Source organism: Falco peregrinus, chromosome 1, assembly GCF_023634155.1.
Source record: "Falco peregrinus isolate bFalPer1 chromosome 1, bFalPer1.pri, whole genome shotgun sequence".
Lineage (NCBI taxonomy): Eukaryota > Metazoa > Chordata > Aves > Falconiformes > Falconidae > Falco > Falco peregrinus.
Genome location: NC_073721.1, coordinates 103,607,313 through 103,625,628, shown reverse-complemented (window position 1 = coordinate 103,625,628; position 18,316 = coordinate 103,607,313). Strand labels below are relative to the sequence as shown.

The 18,316-nt window shown below is 45.9% G+C and overlaps 2 protein-coding genes across 5 annotated transcripts in view; both read left to right on the top strand.

Annotated features, from left to right (window-relative positions):
- The window catches only part of KLHDC1 (kelch domain containing 1), a 31,515-nt gene extending 28,322 nt beyond the window's left edge, over nucleotides 1-3,193 (top strand). The window contains exons 11-13 of the mRNA XM_005231582.4: nucleotides 1,410-1,494; nucleotides 1,833-1,885; nucleotides 2,214-3,193. Coding sequence (XP_005231639.1) covers nucleotides 1,410-1,494; nucleotides 1,833-1,885; nucleotides 2,214-2,388 — 313 coding nt within the window. The 3' untranslated portion in view covers nucleotides 2,389-3,193. The remainder of the gene's footprint in view (nucleotides 1-1,409; nucleotides 1,495-1,832; nucleotides 1,886-2,213) is intronic.
- Nucleotides 3,194-3,568: 375 nt separating this feature from the next.
- On the top strand, nucleotides 3,569-18,222 carry KLHDC2 (kelch domain containing 2). 4 transcript variants are annotated; one of them, XM_055804251.1, is made up of 14 exons: nucleotides 3,569-3,637; nucleotides 5,269-5,436; nucleotides 6,252-6,331; nucleotides 7,351-7,468; nucleotides 8,860-8,975; nucleotides 11,368-11,449; nucleotides 11,537-11,620; nucleotides 13,701-13,781; nucleotides 13,859-13,917; nucleotides 14,270-14,379; nucleotides 14,848-14,920; nucleotides 16,072-16,159; nucleotides 17,209-17,261; nucleotides 17,507-18,222. In XM_055804251.1, exons 2-14 carry the CDS (start codon nucleotides 5,281-5,283, stop codon nucleotides 17,628-17,630), a joined length of 1,224 nt encoding a protein of 407 aa, XP_055660226.1. In that variant the 5' UTR covers nucleotides 3,569-3,637; nucleotides 5,269-5,280; the 3' UTR covers nucleotides 17,631-18,222. The 4 variants fall into 4 exon arrangements, with proteins under 4 accessions (XP_055660226.1, XP_055660241.1, XP_055660217.1 ...); XM_055804266.1 differs by having other exon boundaries at nucleotides 3,582-3,686; XM_055804242.1 differs by lacking the exon at nucleotides 3,569-3,637 and adding an exon at nucleotides 3,781-4,153.
- The last annotated feature ends 94 nt before the right edge of the window (nucleotides 18,223-18,316 follow it).

The following is an 18,316-nucleotide window of genomic DNA, read 5'->3' as shown; positions in this document are numbered from 1 at the left end:
TTTTGGTTAAGTAGATTTAAAGGGCCAGAGCTCTGGTGGTGATAATCTTGTGATACTTACTTCAGTGGTAATACACTGGTATAAAAATTCTAGATTTTTAACTGCTAATAATAAAAAGTAAATCTAACAAGGTGTAGCTGCTAAAGTAGCAGAATCTCTGTTAAAGCAAGATTGTACAAGTCACGTTTTGTTTTGGTTTTGTTGTGTTTTCTTTTTAATACCATGTATTTTATATGCACAACACAAAACTTGTGGGCATGATCTAAGTAACTGACACACAGAAAATGATCCCCAGGAATCTTTGGGGGGAAGTGTAAAACTGAAACAGGATAACTGGTGTTCTGAAGCTCTCATCCTTGTGTTCAGGTATAAGAGTCAGTACTGAAAACCTCACAGGCTTAAAGCCATTAGAATTGTAGTTATGATTAAAGAAATAGTGGAAAATTTTAAAAGAAAAAAAAAACCACAACCAAAACTAAAAGCTGTTTTTAGCAAAAGCTTGTTTTCTGTAGTTACTTTGTTTTCCAAAAATTCTCCACTGTAACGTTTTGTTGCAGTAGTGATAAATACGACAAAGTATATATAACTAGAGAACAGACAAGTCAGATAATGACAAAAATATACTGGCCTGTATGAAAGGTAATCATTCAGCAAAAATCTCATGAGATCAATGGTCATATTGCTCTCTCCTTTTATATTAAATATATTAAAGAAATGAGTAATATATTTTAGGGTATTATTTTTTACCTCTGGAGAGTTTTTAAATAATGTCTTTGCCTTGATTTCCTAAGAAGGGTTATATTATTGTGCTTTGTGCATGCACGGCTGCCTGTCCTGCCCACGTACATTTTGAATCAATTGACCCATTTCAGTAATATTTGACAAAGAAGCAGGAGCCTCAGAGATACTAAGGCCCAACATACTCTGTGCAAATAAATGGCCAAACAGAGGAGAGGCTCTCATCAGCACTGTGTTCCACGGAGGGCTCGGCGCTTATTCCCCATTCTGTTGTAAGAATGGAAGGTTTGCCTTCAGACACAGGTTGATAAAGAGCAGGCTTTATTGTTTCTGCAGCCCACAGAGCAACTTGTAAAGTACATTACTTGAAATTGTAAAATTCTTCTGGGCGAGTAGTGAGGCCAGTAAGACTTCGAGTCTCTGTGTGTAAAGTAATTGAATCACGGGATTAGAAGAGTGACCTTTCCCATTTTAGTTGTCCTTATAGCAAAAGAGTCTTTTGAAAATAAACTTGAAGAATGGAGGAGAATATGTGAGGTAAAGAGGTTAACATGCAAGTAAACTTGCTGCTCCTCAGAAACCCTTAAAACCATTTAAGTTTTAGATTTGTTTTGCTGATAGCACACAGCTGATTGCTGTTCCTTGGTCACTAATCACAATTTTATTTCTAGATTGTGGCATACAGCCTGCCTTGGAAGAGAAGGAGAAGTGATGGTGTTTGGTGGAAGCAAAGATGACTTGCATTTCATGGACACAGTCAGTAAACTGAATAAATAAATCCTATCTCTGTGATAACTAAAATTGAAATAAAATAAAGTTAATATGATTGGTGATATTATCAGGTTTGTTCATATCATACCGTGTTCTAAGATGTGACCTTAGGTGTTTTTGGAAAGTAATTTTGAAGGGTTTTTTCCTGCCCTTGTTGGGCTCATAAAAAGGAATTTGTTATTCAGATTCTTTATAAATAGTTATTTAGGTATTATCACTTTTAAATTATACCTGTGGTAATAAATATTACATTAATCTAGAAAATAGTGATATTTCTGAGAAGCTGTTTGTCATTTTAATGGTTCTTTTTTTCTGTTGATTAGGGTCACTGCAGTGACTTGTTGATATTTCAGACTCAACCTTATTCGCTGCTCAGGTGAGTTGAGGTTATTGGCACAAGTTGTCTAGCGTAAATTGTCACGGCACTGTGCTTTTAGACACAGGTCTGAACCATGCGCTCTGCATAGGCAGGTAAAATATAGAATTACCTCCTCGGTAAATATTTGAAACGTGCAATGTATGGCGATCCACAGCAGTTCAGACACTGGTGGCGTGTAGTACTCTGTCCCGCACATGCAAGTTCAACATATAGAATGAACATCACAAGCTTTTATTAGATGTCACTTTTTTTGTCTTTAGGATATAGACCATTTACTTTATCTTTCTTTTCTTTCTTTTTTTTTTCCTCTTTTTTCTTTCTTCAGGTTGTGTCTTGACTGCATTGGTAAGAACGCAGCTCTCTTAAAGTATCAAATACCGTGCTTGCCATCGGAATTATCACAGCAAGCGCTGAAAAAAATAACCTTCTGGGCAGCAGTTAAGCACCGGCAAGAGAAAAAAGCTGAAATTGAAAGACAAAGCCAACTAAACACCATATGAACAATGGTAACAAAACTGTTGAACACTTTGGTTTACTTATGGTGTACAGCAAAGTCTTTTGTTGTTGAATTTTACTAATGCTACAGAACAACTGTTTGTTGAGTTTCTAAGTGAAGTTTGAGAACAAAGAAATCCTTTTTATGGAAGTTTCTTTTGTTTTCTGCATTATAGAAAATGGATAAAAGTTCATTTGTATATATTGTTAACTTCTGCTGTTGTGGTCTTAATGAGGCAGTCCATATGATTCATTCTTCTTGATGATACAGAATGTTTCCAATCGGATAAAATATTGGCTTAAGTCTAAAATCTTACTACAGCCTTATCACATCAGCCTTTCGGAACATATTACATTAGTCCAACACAGTATCTTGGGAAGATTCACACTCACCAGTCTTGAAAAAGGTAACTTATGTGCTAACACCACTGAATCTTGGTTGATTCCACTGGGCTCTGTCGCCTGACCATCAGTCAAACGAAGGAGCCAGACGTCTTGCCCAACATAGGAAAGTCAGTGCGCTCTCCGTGGGATTTGGATCCAGGCCTGCCATGGGCAGCATCACCATTGGTGTAGGAAAGCTTATGAGCAGTTCATAATACTGGTTTACTATGTTTCTGTAATCAACAAGTCCTTTTTGAAATAGGTTGTATATTGTATTTTGGATGTGTAAAGTTTATATTTAATTCTTGTTAAAAAAAAGTTTATTTATTGTTTAAAAAGAGCATATGTAGTACTTGGCTATTTTTCAGTTTCAATTATTTAGTTAAAGGATCAGAGTCATTAAAATTTTCTAGAGTTGAAGCGGGACTGGTTTTGACCCATTCTTTTTTTGATCTGTGGGGGAGGGGAGGCTTTGGAGCAAACCTGTGTGTGAAGGCCAGTTTTGTGCCGGCCTCGTAGCCCAGCCGGGATTCAGCCAGCGCTAAACGTGCAGCATTAAGCCCCTGGCTTTTTTTGTTCTGTTTTGTTTTGTGGGGTTTTTTTGTTGTTTTTTTTTAACGAGCAGCTGCCATCTCTCGGTTCTCAGGGCTCGCTCCTTACGAGAACCCTCGCAAATCCCCCTTGGTCGCGGGTATTTCTCCCAGGGCGCGGCCCCGCGGGGCACGGCGCGGCCCGGGGGCAGGCAGCGGCCCGGGGGCAGGCAGCGGCCCGGCCCGGGGGCAGGCAGCGGCGGGGCGGGGCGGCGCCTGCGCGGCGCTGCCGGAAGGGGCCGCCCGCGGCGGCTGTAGGCGCTGTGCGGGCCCCGCTGAGGTGAGGGAGGGGAGGCGGGAGGGGGGGCGGTCCGCAGCCCCCCGCCGCGGTAGGTGCCGGGCCCTGGGCGGGGAGGGGGCGGCGGGGGGGCCGGGGGGCGGCTCACGCCCTGGCAGGACGCGGGAAGGGCCGCGGCGGGGTTGTTAGCGGGTCTGGGAAGTGCCGCGATGGCGCACTGCGCAGCGCCGTGCGGCTGCCGTTCGGCTTGGCCGCTGCGTTGTGGGCATGTCGCGACAGATGACGTTTATCGGGGCTGCCTCAACATGGGAGGTGGCCGCGGCTGGTCAGTCGGGGTGTCAGGGGGTTGTGGACAGCCAGGGCAGAGCCGGAGAGGGCTCGGGAATCGCGGTGGCGTGTGAGAAGTGTTTCAGCAGGGAGCTGAAGAATGGCTGAAGGGGGACACTTGTCCAGCGCGGCTCAGTTGTTAAAAACAAAAGAAATAAAGAGTGCCGAGCGCTGGGGGGGGCCGGTAAAAACCCGGATAATTTGAAGCAGACAGATTTCATGGAGCTGCGGGTACGGATTTCTGACTGAAAGGGTAATTAAGGTTCGGAAATAAACTCCCGAAGGCGGTGTGGTGCCCGCACCGTGGGGCGGGTGAGGGGAAGAGGCGCGGGGTGCGGGGCCGGGCGCCCGCGGGGAGGCCCCCGCGTTCCTCTCGCTTTGCCTGCTTGTGCGGAGCTGCTGTGGGCCCTCCCCAGCTCCCGTGAGCGTTTGATCCGTGTCAGGAAGTGTCGCTGCGGTGACGGGCTCGGCTCACGGCTGTAGGGGAGCGAACAGCAGGCCAGGGCTTGGGAGCGGCTTCCGCGTGGCAGGTGGCTGGCGTTGGGGTCCCCCAGCTCCATTGCAGGCTGAGGCGGAGGGTGCAGGCAGCTTCCAGGATGACCTGGCAGGGCTGACTTCAGCGGCTCCTCCTGGCTTGATTCCTCCGGCAGTTGGGGCTTTGAATTACCACCGGTGTCACCCAGTGACAGCGTGGCCCTGGGGCTCCCCGCGTACCAAAGCCCTGGCGCGGCGGCTGCTCACACCCCTGCACTGCACAGGCTGGGTGCGCCTGGCTGTCGGCTTTCCAGGGCGCTCTGGGCTTTGGCCCTCTGCATGCTAGCGTGATTTGGAGCAGGCGGCTTTGTTTCGTGCATTGTTTTTGGTGTTTTGCTTTGGTATTATTATTTTTTTTTTTACCATAGGTAACGCATCCTGCATTTAACAGCTGTGGGAAAGTTTGTGTGTGGGAGTCTTGGCTTAGGCAACCCAAAGGGACTTGGCCTGAAAAGCAGCAGGAGTTTTCACTTTTGTGAAAGCCATACCATAGGCAAAGCTTTTGAGTCTTCTCCACTGTGGGTTGTTTTATTTTTTGTCAACAGTTAATGTATTTATAGATAAATGTGGGTTTTTTTAAAAAACAGATAGATACCTTAGCTCAAATTGGCAACCGAAACCATTATAAATTGCACACCACTGAGGAATCCCCATCTGAAAGTTTCTTGACTGATGAGAGAACTTCTTCCACTGAAACATCATTGTGAAAGAAACAACAGTGTGTAGTTTCTTTTTTTTTTTTTTTTTTTAACTCTGGTGTTTCCCCTGATGGTTTTCAAAGCTCCATACTATGTGTTATTCTGTGCACATAGCACTGTATCGAAATGGCTGATGATAATGAAGACCTGCAGGCAGACGAAGAGCTCCCAGCCCCAGCTGAGGACAGCTTTGAGCAGCTGGAGAACGACAGCCCTGCTGAGCGCAGCGGGCACGTGGCAGTCACGGATGGACGCTGCATGTATGTCTGGGGAGGCTATAAGGTAGGCTGTTCTCCTCGTTAAGTAAGCCTTCTGCCACCCATGGTGCTGGTAATTACATCCCATTTGTTTGGGAGTGACTCTGTAAAAGTATCCCTCCCCCAGAAAAGAAGAGCTCCACTTAACAAATTAGAATATGGCATTTAAGAGTTTTTAAATACTGAAATAGATCACGAGTGTTAAACGCAGATCTTAAACTTTTTGTGGGATGCAGGGTGGTGACTGCCTTTGTCAACTCACGTGTTGGAAGAGGAGCAAATACTGTCTGATCTGAAACGCACACCATGCAAAATGGTGCTTTTATTTATGGTGTTACCAGCACAACTATATATCGCATGGTAGTGGTCACAGGTTGGTTATTTATCACACTGGGGTGTATGTGTACTGCAAACAGAACCAAGTCACTTTAAGATTTTGAGGAGGATGAAGATCAGTTGTTAACTTGATAAATAAATGAGTAGCCCAAGACAAAGCTTTGGTGTGTTGTTCTGCTGGTGTTATGCGGGGGGTGGGGGAATTAAAAAGGAAATTTTAACTCATTTATGCACCTAATTATCCTGCCTGGGCTATGAAAAGGAGGTTTAACTTCCATTTACCCCAGTCTCTGCTGGGAGCTTGTCTGGTCCCCAGCCAAAGCTAAAATAGGCAAATACCTGCTCTCTGAGGGCTGCTCTGCAGGTGAGAGGTACAGGAGTGTGGCAGGTACTGCTCCTGCTGTTTGCTGTTCTGTGATTAGATCTCTGAGGGGGCGTGTCAGCATTCACAGGAGTCTGTAATTCAGTGTGTCAAGCATTTGTCTTTTTTGACCCGTTCTGCAGAATGCCCAAGTTAGGGGATTTTATGACTTCTATCTGCCTAGAGATGAAATATGGATCTACAACATGGAAACTGGAAGATGGTACAGTAAATAATTACAATGTTGGGGTTTGGGGGGGGGGAAAAAGAAAAATTCTTAAACTGGTATAGAAAGCATGCTGAGGGTCTGTGGGTCTGTGAACAGAGAGAGAATTCCCTGATTTCTTTGTTCCCACCTCTCAAACTATTGCATAAATATGTAAAATATTTCCAAATAATTTTTTTCTATAAAAGCAACAAATATGTTTTCACAAGTTCAAGTAGGAGAGGCAGCCCATACAGGGAGTACGTGGTCAACAGTGTGAAGTGGTTTGGTATGCTTGGTGTAGGATATAGCACCTGAAAATTGTATTTATACCACTTTTGATTACAGTGATATATTGGTGAAGGAACCCATATTGAGGTTTTTATTTCTTGTCCTTTTTAGGAGTTGTTTTTAAATGTTGATGCAGCCAGAGAAACTGCTGTGTCATCTTAGATCATTGGGAACCTGGAAGTTGTGTGAAACCTGCGTGCCTGATAGTGCAAGAAGAAGGGAGTCCAGTGCTCCCGTTCTGTAGCTGGCTAGGGCCTTGTGCCATGAAGCCGAGACCCCTCCGTGCTTTGCAGAAATTTCAATTTCAGCAGTGCTTCCAGTCCTCGTGGTTAGCGAGAGCCTTGGACGTGGGGCGGAAGCTTATCTTTGTGGTTATAATGTTTACAAATATTAAAAACCCAGTATCAAAATAGAAACCTTCAGTTTAGACAGGAGTGTCCTCTTTGCCTGAGGATCTTTCTGAGGATTTTGGACGTGAAAGGCATACCAAACTCCTGAACTAGGTAGACAGGATTCCTCCCCCACAAAACATGTATCAGTTTAATTGCCTTTTCCCCACCCCCCTCCCTCATACCAGGTTAGTGGTGTAAATTGTTAAACCTGCAAGGGCGTGAAGAACCCGTAACTGAATGGTGTGCAGTGACCTATTAATTAAAAACATGCTGATAGCGTTATAAAATTCCACTCCAGATAAAATCATTATTGTTCGTTTTTATCAGATAAAATATTTTAAACTGTGCTTCTAGGAAGAAGAGTAAAACAGAGGGAGATGTTCCACCTTCCATGTCTGGAAGTTGTGCTGTGTGTGTAGACAGAGTGGTGTACCTCTTCGGAGGACATCATGCACGTGGCAATACAAACAAGGTTAGTAATTTAAAGGTAAACTCCTCCTCACAGATACGTTTCTCCTCATTAGCTTTTGTTCCCATTTTTTATAAACTAGATGTGGCCTTTTCAGTTAATTAAAATCCATCCAAAGCGAGAAGTCAATAATGGTAACAAATCATGGAAACATTTTCTTCTGAATGACTGGACAGGTTGGATCTCATTTCAGAGCTTAAATGTTAATAACAGGAAATGCTGAAGGTGTATTCCAGTCATTGTATCCTCTACGGCTTCTGCAACGTAATATTTTCATCTACTGGCTGCATATCTAGTTCTTGGAAGCAGGTAACCAACTTTCTCGTCCTGTCAGCTGCTTTCCCAGATGTGAGCTAATAGAAGCCGTGTTCTTTTTGAGCTTGCCTAGGAGGTTTTTACTAAGAGAATATGGTGCTTATTGCTTGGATTTTTTATTTTTTTCCAGGCAGGTGATTAGCTGGCTGACTTTTACCCGTTCAGTGTGTTAATTTCTCTGCAGCAGGTCAGATAACATGACTTTTGTGTAACAGGTCAGCCTTCAGCTCTGCATCGTTTCACATGATGATTGTACTCCGGTAGCTTTACAGCTCTGAAGAAACACCATGACCTATTACTTGTTTTGGTTGCCGTTGTTCTTGTGCAATTCACCCTATAAATTGTATTGCATTTGGTGCTTTTGAGTTTGCTTCTTTTGAAAGATGGGAATTTCCAGAGTTCACTGAAATAATATCGGAGTGATTTGTAACTGGTCTGTAGTTGTTTGAAATGCAGTTCTTCTCTGGAGTCTCTAATAATATTTTCTGATGTTCTGGAAGAGTGGTTTAGGTTAAATAGTTTTGGCCTCACTCTTAAATATAGACTGAAAGTAGCTTGATGCAATGCTTGTAAATGGTCTGAAACAAGCCACATTTATAAAGTGTGACTTGCTTCCTTTCTGCTGTGGTATTACATTTCACTTGGTTTATATATGTGTATCAGCTGTTTCTGTGTATGTAAAATGATGTAACATGCAGAGAAGGGATGATACTGTAGAAAACCACACTTTTTGTTTGTTTGTTTTTTAACCAGTGTTTTTATTATTATTATTGTAAGAGAATTGCTACTTTGTACACTCCTTTGTTGTATCCCCTGTCAGCCTTGGGATGGTACAACTCATGTCCATAATCCTGTTGCTTTTGTAAAAAGTGTTTGGGGCTTGAGTCCGCGGAAAGATAAGGATCTTTGGATCCATATTTTGTGCCAAATGCTGTCGGTACTCTGTGCAGCTAGGAAAAGAACTTTTAATTTATTCCTATACTAGTACATGCTATATAAAAGTTAATATTTTAACATCAGTCAGACTTAAGCTTTAAGCTAACTGTGTGGGTAAAAGAAAATCTTTTTATTTTCTACAGTTCTACATGTTAAATTCCAGATCCACGGACAAAGTGCTGCAGTGGGTCAGAGTAGAGTGTCAGGGGGTACCTCCTTCATCAAAGGACAAACTTGGCGTTTGGGTTTACAAAAACAAGTAAGGCTCCAGCAACGAAGTCAGCACAGCTATCCTTGCGCGTGTGTTTGCTTTTAATCACTCTTAGTCTTGTCATTGTTGTGTCTTTTTGTTTGAACAAGAGCTGCACAAGCGATTTCTTGTTTGCGGCACATACATGCTTCAGGAAGATGCTGCTTTTCTTCCCCAGCCAGCCTTTTAAAACTTCAGCGGTTGATAAGGGTAAAACCTCCCTCCCAGTTTGGGTGTAAGCTGTAGGGTATCTCTGTGAGTCACAGTCCAAAACGTAGGCTCGTTACAGGCAAATCTTCCACAGCGCATTCTCAGTACAGGGCTTTAAAGGCGCTGCATTGTGGTTACTTGTCATTCCTCTTGGCAATTGCATCTGGAATTGTTCTCCACAGAAGCCTGTTTTCCCTATATCATGGAAAATGCAGTCTTTTGGTCACATTTTGTGGGACAGCTTGCTTTTCTGTGATAGTTGAAGAGCAGGAAGCCATTTTAATCTCTGGCTTTTACAGCGGTGCACATACTGAATTCGGCGTGTTTTGTGCTGGTTGCACAAAACAAGGAGTGTGTTGAACTGCTGTTGATGTTGTCCAGTTTTAATGTGTTGGGATAGCACCCCAGAGATGGCAGAAGGCCTTCTGGCATCGCAAACCTTGGAAAAGATGAGGAAGATGGGTAGAAGGTGTTGAAGCCAGGTGACCTGACAGGCAAAACGTTTTTGCCTTGCACGTTCCATTCATTTAGTGCAGTGCTAGTCCCCTAAGCAGGGAGCTGTGTGATGTTCCAGCCTCTGGCACTGGAGGATGGACTGAGGAAAGACCCTGTTGTAGGTAGTTTCCTGCTTCCACAGGCTTGCTGTACCCCAGCTGCTCAGGAGGTTGGGGGTGGCAGTGAATTATCTCAGGGGAGGTCAGGGGCTTTGGCTTTCTTCTTGGAGCACCTACCCAGGGCTGGTTTCTCAGAGGATTCCTGGCTTCCAGAGAACAGGACTCCCGAATGCTGTGGCACAAGGGACAGCTCACATGGCCAGAATTTTCCCCTTGCAGGAGAAGCTGGAAAGGCTGATCCCCACAGAGCAGGTCTCTCTGCAGCCTGGGCAGTGCTGCTGGGGTACGCGATGCCGGGGCTGAGGAGGTCTGATGCGAATAGGAGGTGACAGTCAGGGGCCTCTGGTTCTTCTTTGGTCACAGCTGGCAAGGGTTACAGGATGCCACCATCTTGTCATGTCAGGGTAGGGTTTTAAGCTGTTACCTACAAAACCTTACCACCTGGACAGCGCAGGCATCTTCTGCCTGTTTGCACAGCTGGTCTTGACTGTAGCATCTCTGGCTTTACTGAGGCAGAGGAAATCAGGGACGCCGTACGTCCTTGTGTTTGAGCCACGTACAATGATTTTGGTGTGGAACACTACAGACGCTTGTGCTGCTTTGTCCATTACGTGGAGAGGAAGCTCACTGGTTTGGTATTTGCTGAAGAGACTCGTGAAAGACAGGAAATTGCCTGTGATGCTAATTTTCTGATTCTTGATGTGGAGAGAAAGCTTATTGTTACGACACTCGATGTGATCAGTTTAGATGTCAACTTGTGCGAGACTGGTATTATGGATGTTTCGTTAGGTGGTGTAGACTGTTTTCTGTTACTTCATAATTCAGTAAGGATTTCTGGCAAAATCATGCCGTTAGTTTCTAATACGTGCTAAAACCCAAACGTAAAACTTAAATGTAAATTACATTTTAAAAACCAAAAGAACAGTAAAAACAGATGAGCGACAGCTCATAGTAACTGTTCTTCAGGCTTTGAAACAAGCGCAACAAGGAAAATACCTTCCTCTCCCAAAGCTAAACACTTCCCAGGCAGTTTCATTGGCAGAGGGTCTGCTGCATGTAGTGTCCCTTGGCCTCCCCTTGCCCTGCCCTGCCTAGCACCCATCTCTGCAGTGACTGTGCCCAAGATGTAATGCTTTCTCCTTGCTTCTTACGGGAGTGTCTGTGACCATTTTGGGCTTGGGAAAAACAGGCAGAGAGCTTGGAAAGGGCAGAGTGAGGGAACTGCAGGAATAAACCCCTGTAGCTGCTGTGTGGGAGCCCCAGTAGCGAAGGCTGAAGCGCAGTGACCAGGCAGCAGGCCTGGTAGCATCACGTGTTTGGGACCAGTGCAAAGCTTGGAAGCCTGAGGCGTGGGAAACAGCTACAGAGGGATTTAATGTGGGTGGTAGGGTTGATTGGGCAAGAAACAGGGCCCCACACCTGGAAAACTTGCATTGTAGACATATTGGAAGTAATGAAGCCAAAGGAGCTTCCCGGTTTTCCTGTCTTCTGTAAAGGCTCTGCTGAAACAGAACTTTAATTTGTAGCAACGGATGTGATAGCATTTCTAATAGATCTTGATGTGTGTTTTATTGCAGGCTAATATTTTTTGGAGGTTATGGTTATTTTCCTGAAGGGAAGCAACGGGGAACTTTCGAATTTGATGAAACCTCATTCTGGGTAAGTAAACTTGGAAGTAATTTCTATTTAAACTTAATATTTAATTAGAACTTATTAATACTTGTTGATTATTTAATGTTTTTAAAGAATTCAGGTCTTCCTAGAGGGTGGAATGACCACGTGCATGTTCTGGACACTGAAACTTTTACTTGGAGCCAGCCTATAACTACGGTAATTATTAATCTTATGTCAGTTAATTAAGTTACAGCTCTTAAGAAATACGGGCACTGTCTGCTGTATCTCTTGTAGCATCCTGTGAAAATGAGCGTGACTCTGCTGGGCCTGGGTTCACCGCTTTCATTTGTGTCACGTCAGAGGAGCGTGCTGTCGCTGCGCAGGGTTGGCAGTGGCCTGTCCCAGCAGCAGTGGCTTGGGGCCGCCGATGTTCTGAGTGCCTGGCTGTGTGTGCGGTTAACTAGCAGTGTGAAGCTGTCTTAACCCATTGTATCTCACGGGGATCCTGTCTCTAATATCTATCTCCCCGGCAGTAATTTAGAAGATGTGGTTAACTGTTTGCCAGCAAGAAGCATGGAAATTCACCGAAAATACATTTTTCTGCTTTCCTGCTCCACTCTGCAGCCATGTCTATGTGTTGCCCGTCTTCAACTGCCGTGTGTTTAGTTGGCAGGTGCTCTGTGATCCTGCCTCCTTCGGGTTATAAACCGCTCCCAAAGAATTATTCAGCTCTCTGAAATACCTAGTGCTACCTGGCAGGAGGATGTGAGAAAAGCCTCGAAGGGTCGTGAGCCTGAGACTCTGCAAATGGGCCACGTGGAGCTGGTCCTGTCTCAGTGGTGCTTGCTAAGTTTGTTCTCTCCGTGGGGTGAATCACAGGCCGCTTGCTGTGGCGGTGGCTGGCGGGAAGCACTGTGCCTGCAGCGCTGCTGGCTGCTGCTGGTCTGCCTTCCCCCTGGGACATGCAGTCTGTCTGATCCAGCCCGGGGAGAAAACCTGGCCAGGGGCTGAAGCTTGGAGCTTGGGACTGTTTGACCAGGGCTCTCTTCCCTTCTGGCTTTTGATGAATGAGCTGTCTTAGTTCCCTGTACCTTGCTCTCTTGCCAGTGAAGCGGCACCATTAATTTTTCTCCTATACGTGGACTCAGAGGGGTCATTAGCTTGTGTTTGCAGTCTTAGCTACGACACACTTGTGTTAAGAGAGGGATTTGAAACGCTGTTGGTAGAACGGGCTTTAGAAACATCCCCTCAAAATAGTAATTACCTGCTGCCTTTTCAGTAGCATTCTTGAGGCTGTTTAAACTGAATTTAAACCATTCTTTTACTGAGGTCTCCTCTCCTCTCCAAAACCAGGAAATTTGCCTTTTATTCCGATCTGTCTGTCTTCATCTTTTTTTCTGTTGACTTGCTTTCTTTCATGCTTCAGTGGCACTGAGCTCATGGGAAGCTCAGGAAAATGAACTGTATGGTTTCCTGTTGTCCTCGCTAATGTGGCGGTTCGGTACATTTCACTTGGGTGCTGAATTGTGGTCAAAACAAAATGAACTACTCTGTAATTGCAAATATGCACCATCTGAAGTGTCCTGGAAGTATTCAGGAGCAGGCAAATGGAGTGACATTGCCACAGAATTGGAGGAAATGAAATTGGAGATTAGTAATCTGAATAAGGAGTTACTTAAGAATTGCTTTGTCTTATTGCATACAGATCTCAAATATTCCAGAAGTAGCTCAAGAAAAATACTGTCTAATGATTTATTATGTCATTGTCTTGTTTACAGTCTGAGGCCTTCTGTGACTGTCTGAAGCCCCTTTTAAAGGCAAAATTCATACCTTGACACTCAAAGGGTGGGTGGGGGGAATCCCATTTTTAATGAGTTTTTTGATCTTCCATCCATCAAAAAAACCAAGTTTCTGCACACAGGAGAACTTGCTGAATATTTTTTCCACTCTGCTCCTTGTTGGCCTTAAATCTGACTTTAGTTCAGCCTTTCATCTCCTCGGGTGAGTGATTTCTGGCACTGTGAGTCCTCGCTTTACCTGGAGTGTGACATCCAGGTGTACTCTCCTGGGAGGCCCGAGAGCAGCCCGGCCCCTTCCCCGCCGTGTCTGCTGTCGCCCCGTGCATCCCAGGGCGCCTGACATGGCCGCAGCCGTGCTGCTTCATGTGTGTGACGGGTGTCTTCAGCCCGGCTCCTCCTCACTTGATCTGCCACAGGTTTCTGGTGAAACAACATATTCTCTCTTTTGTTACTGTATCAAATAAACTTACCTTTTATTTCACATTTTCTTTTCCCAGGGCAAAACTCCCTCACCACGAGCAGCTCACGCCTGTGCTACAGTTGGGAACAGAGGCTACGTGTTCGGCGGCAGATACAGAGTAAGCCCCAGCCCAGTGTAACCGTGTCTTACTGAAACATAAATGGAGTATTTCAGCCGTCGTCTACTTTATTGCAGGAGTCCAGAATGAACGATCTTTACTATCTGAATTTGGATACCTGGGAGTGGAATGAAATGTAAGTACTAAAACCTGAGTTCTTTTGTTTGTAAAGGAATGTGAAGATGCCATTTTTATTCACTTCTATCATCCCAATGAAACTTTGTAAACTCCAGCAAGTAAGTAAGCAAGCTCAAGTAGAACTGATCCTCCTGATCAGTTGCTGACTCTTGCTATCAGGCTTTTTGAAGTACTGATACAAGTAAAATTCTTTTACCGTGTCTAAAAAATTAAATTCGCTGTTGGGTCATGAGCTACGCACAGTATGAAGCTGCATCCTTTGAATATCTGAAAAATCATCAGAGTGGAGAAGAGGAGCAGTATTTTATTTTAGCACATGCATAATTTGTGGTGCTTTTATTGAAATGCAGAATCACACAAGGCATTTGCCCAGTTGGCCGATCCTGGCATTCTTTAACACCAATTTCTTCAGATCACCTCTTTCTCTTTGGAGGATTCACCACTGACAAGCAGCCATTAAGTGAGTCATTCCAAAAGGATTTTGTGTTGTCTTTTTGTTCTTTGTGTTCTTGAACAGTTGTGCACAGAAGCTTGAATTATTGCCTCGTCACCTTAAATTCTTGCTAAATTCCTTCCAAGCACTTGTGATCCAGCTCCTTAAGGCCAACAGCTAATTTCACAGGGCAGGAGTTGCTGAGTGTGTTGAGGCAGTATGATTTATAAATTAATCTGCTCTGAAAATGTATCTAATGCAAGTTGCAATTAGCATGAGCTCTACAGTTCCCCATCCTTCCCCTCTGACTACACTGCCATAAACCACTATCAAACACCTTTTTTCAGACAGGTAGCCCAATGTTTCATATGTTTTTTCCTAAAATATGTGATTTAATTAAGACCAAAAATGGTTACACTGGAGTCCATGTTTATTGCAGCAAATGTGAAAGAACTAACAGGATGCTGTCTGTATCGGGGTTTTGCTTGTTTTCAGGCGATGCTTGGATTTACTGTATCAGCAAGAACGAGTGGATACAGTTTGAGCATAACTACTCTGAAAAACCCAGGTATGGTAGACACTTCTCTTGGAAACACATTAAAAAAGAGCGAGGAAGCATTTGATGTTGGCTGTCAAAGAGAGGACACGCACTCCTCTACAATTTTTCTGAACAGCACAGCGCTAACGCTAGCTTCCACCCCAGAGAGGCGGGTGTGTCGGACGCACACGGAATGCAGGACGCGCACCGCTGTGGCACTGGCGCTGGAGGTAGCGTATAGCTCAGTGTTTGTGGAGCGGCAGGACACAGCGGGGGGTTCGGGTTTGACCTCCAGACTGCAGAGGCCTCCCAGCTGTGACTGCCAGCACCGGAGCTGACTGGAAGCCATGTGTCCTCGCACTGCCAGCAAACCTGACAGAGGCAGGTGTCACCGTTCTGGGTATCCTGGCTGGTGGCTAGTCCCTGTGCACACCCAGGATATTTTTGTCTTCCTGCCGAGTAAATGAGAGATGATGACCTGCAATTCAAAAGCATCAGAACTACTGTGATGCACGTATATGGCATTGAGAACACTCACATCACGGGAGTTACTGTGGTCCGTCTTGTTTGGGGCGGTGTTCTGATTGAGGTTAGACGAGTCAAAGCAGTAGTGCTTCCTGCTTTGCCCTCTTTGGCCTTGCTCTTGCTGCTGCTGGGGATGAGGAGGGGTCTGTTTTCCTGGGGCAGTAACAGGGCCGAGCTGCTGCTCCTCTCCTGCCCTCCCCCGCGCCCTGGAGCGGCACAGCGGTGCCCTGCTGTTGGTGAACACACGTGTGTGATTAGTTGTTTCCTCAAGTCTTAAGAAAGCAAGACAGAACCGGAGTGACTGTGTTCATTCAGTCTTTTGACTCGAGTGGGACAGGAACATAACGTTTGTGCAAGCAGATGATGACAGCCGTCCTCCCGAAGCGACAGGGCTGTGGGTTTCACAGGTGCCTGCGCTTGCGGGCGGCGTGCTGCTGAGCCCTGCAGCCCTGCCCTAACCAGGCTGCCGTACGCAGCCCGCCATTTACTGACCAGTTTTCCTTCTCTGAACATAAACACCTGTTGAATTAGTCACATCTACAGCGTGCTGGTGGAAGGGCAAAGTCGCGTGTGTTAACTTTAAATACAAATCCTAAATGTGCATTATTGGGTGGGGTGGCTTTTTTATTTAATGCAGTGCTGACTTCTGTTTGTAGGTTGTGGCATACCGCTTGTGCAAGCGAGGAGGGAGAGGTGATCGTCTTTGGGGGCTGTGCCAACAACTTACTTGCCCACTCCAAAGCTGTAAGTTTATTTTGAACTTTCCCTTCCTGTGCAGCCCAGCCCTTCCTGCAGGAGCTGTGATGCGTTATCGCTCCAGCGAGAGTGAAATGCTGGTAGTTGGCAGCGTGATCTTGTGGGGACTGACAAAGGCGCGTAAACAAAGCTTGAAGGGGAAATGTTTTGCTGCTTTTCTGGAAACCTGATCATTATTCATTATTTAAACAAACTACGACTTGCTTTCCCTCACACGTGTGTTTTACTTGGAGGCTGTTACCTCCCACCTACTTCTCTAGCTTTGCCCTGTGCTGCTCCTGGGGGTGTTTCCAGGGAGCCCCTCCCAAAGTCATTTCTTTGCTGGGATGCTGGAAGGGGGAAGAAAAGGCTGAGCAGAGAGGGGCTCTTGAGCCAGGGTGGGGGTGTCCCAAGATCTGTAAGAACACTAGTTGGCTGGAAAGGGAGACTGGGAACAAGCGTGCCAGCACCTTCTGGTGCAAGAGAACCAGTGGGCGTCAGCTGGAAGGGGCGAGTGGCAAACAAGAGTGAGGCAACAGCTCTTTGTGCAGCATCAGCTCAGCTCTGCCAAGGGCAGGTTTGTGGGCAGAACTCAGCTGGCTGCTGAGCCTGCTCGCAGTCCCCATGGCCAGGGTCCCTCGGTGCAGTTCCCCTGCGCGCAGCTGGTGGTCCTGCTCTCTGCCGGGGGTCAGCCGGAACACGGACAGATGTGGCGCAGGGACGGTGTGTGAGCCTGGCCACTGGTGTGCCCGTTCCCCTCTGGCTCTTTGTGTGAAGTGTCACTAGATCAGGGGTTTGGCTGATCTGTGGTTCCCCGTGTGCCCGTAACTTCTCATGTTGCGGGATTTGGTGAGCAATTCCGCATTCAGGCTGTCTGCTGCCTTTGTGGCTTGCGTGAAGCCCAGTCTATCCCCCCACCTCGGCCTCTCCTCGCCAGTCCCCAGAGCTGTGCCATTTGCCTTCCTTTCCGGGGTCCATTTATGTGAGCCTGGGCTGCAATAATGCGAATCCACATAACCAAACCGCTTCTCTTTCTCTCCCCCCCTCCCCATCCCCAGGCTCACAGTAATGAAATACTTGTGTTTTCTCTACAACCGAGATCTCTCGTAAGGTAAGAAAGCAAGACTTCAACGTGAAACTCTCGTGTTGCCAAGACAAGTAGTGCAGGGTTACCGCTAGATCTGTTACGTTCCTGAAAATAACTGTAAAAAGTTCTTCCTCTCGAGAAATCTGAAGGAACAGCAGCCAGTTAGGAGAGGGCAGAGCGAGATCCCTTTCAGACGCACATTTAGCATTAAAGAATGAGCTTAGCCTGCAGCCCTTGTTCACGCTAACAGCGTGTCTCCTCTCCCCAAGGCTGTGCCTGGAAGCAGTCATTTGCTTTAAGGAGATGCTGGCCAGTTCCTGGAATTGCCTCCCCAAGCACTTGCTGCACAGCGTCAATCAGCGGTTTGGAAGCAACAACACCTCAGGCTCCTGAGCCTGCTGCCGAACGAGCTGCACACGGACGAGCAGTTCGAAGAAGATGTAATAATTTTACCGAGTGTGGCAAACATTAAACTTGTATAGGTTAAATCTCTGTTATTGTGGTGGGTAGTTGCTTCTTGCCTCGAAGTTGCATGTGAATGGCCTAGAGAGAACCTATTTTTGTGTAAAGATGTTTGCAATAAATGTATTTAATGCAAGTGGAGATGTATCCCGTACTTAAGCTAAAACTAGTCCTGGGTTTGGCCACCTTGAGGTGTGGGCGAGGGCCAGCCCCCAGCAGCAGGCGGGGTGTGCATGCATCGAAGTGCTTGTTACGGGGTCCCTGGTCGAGGACCTGAGGACGGCAGGGGTTGTGCAGGAACCGCCGAAGCAGGTCGTGGCTACTGAAGGGGGGTGTTGCTTCAGTCTAGGCTGAAGTGACAGGCTAGCAGTCCTGTGGTAGCCTACAGCATTAGGAAACAGTCTGCTTAACACTGCCACAAACGTTTAAGGTCAGAAAACTGGGATTTGGTAATTGTACATTGTCAGCATTAATAAACTCAGATGTTGTAAACCCTCAGATGTTAAAGCACTGCTACCCTCTCCTTGTTTGTAGTTTGGTTTTTGGGAACTCTTTTATGTTGTGGAACTTGTTGTGAACCTTAGGTAGCAGATATTCTGCCCTGAGAAGTGTTAACT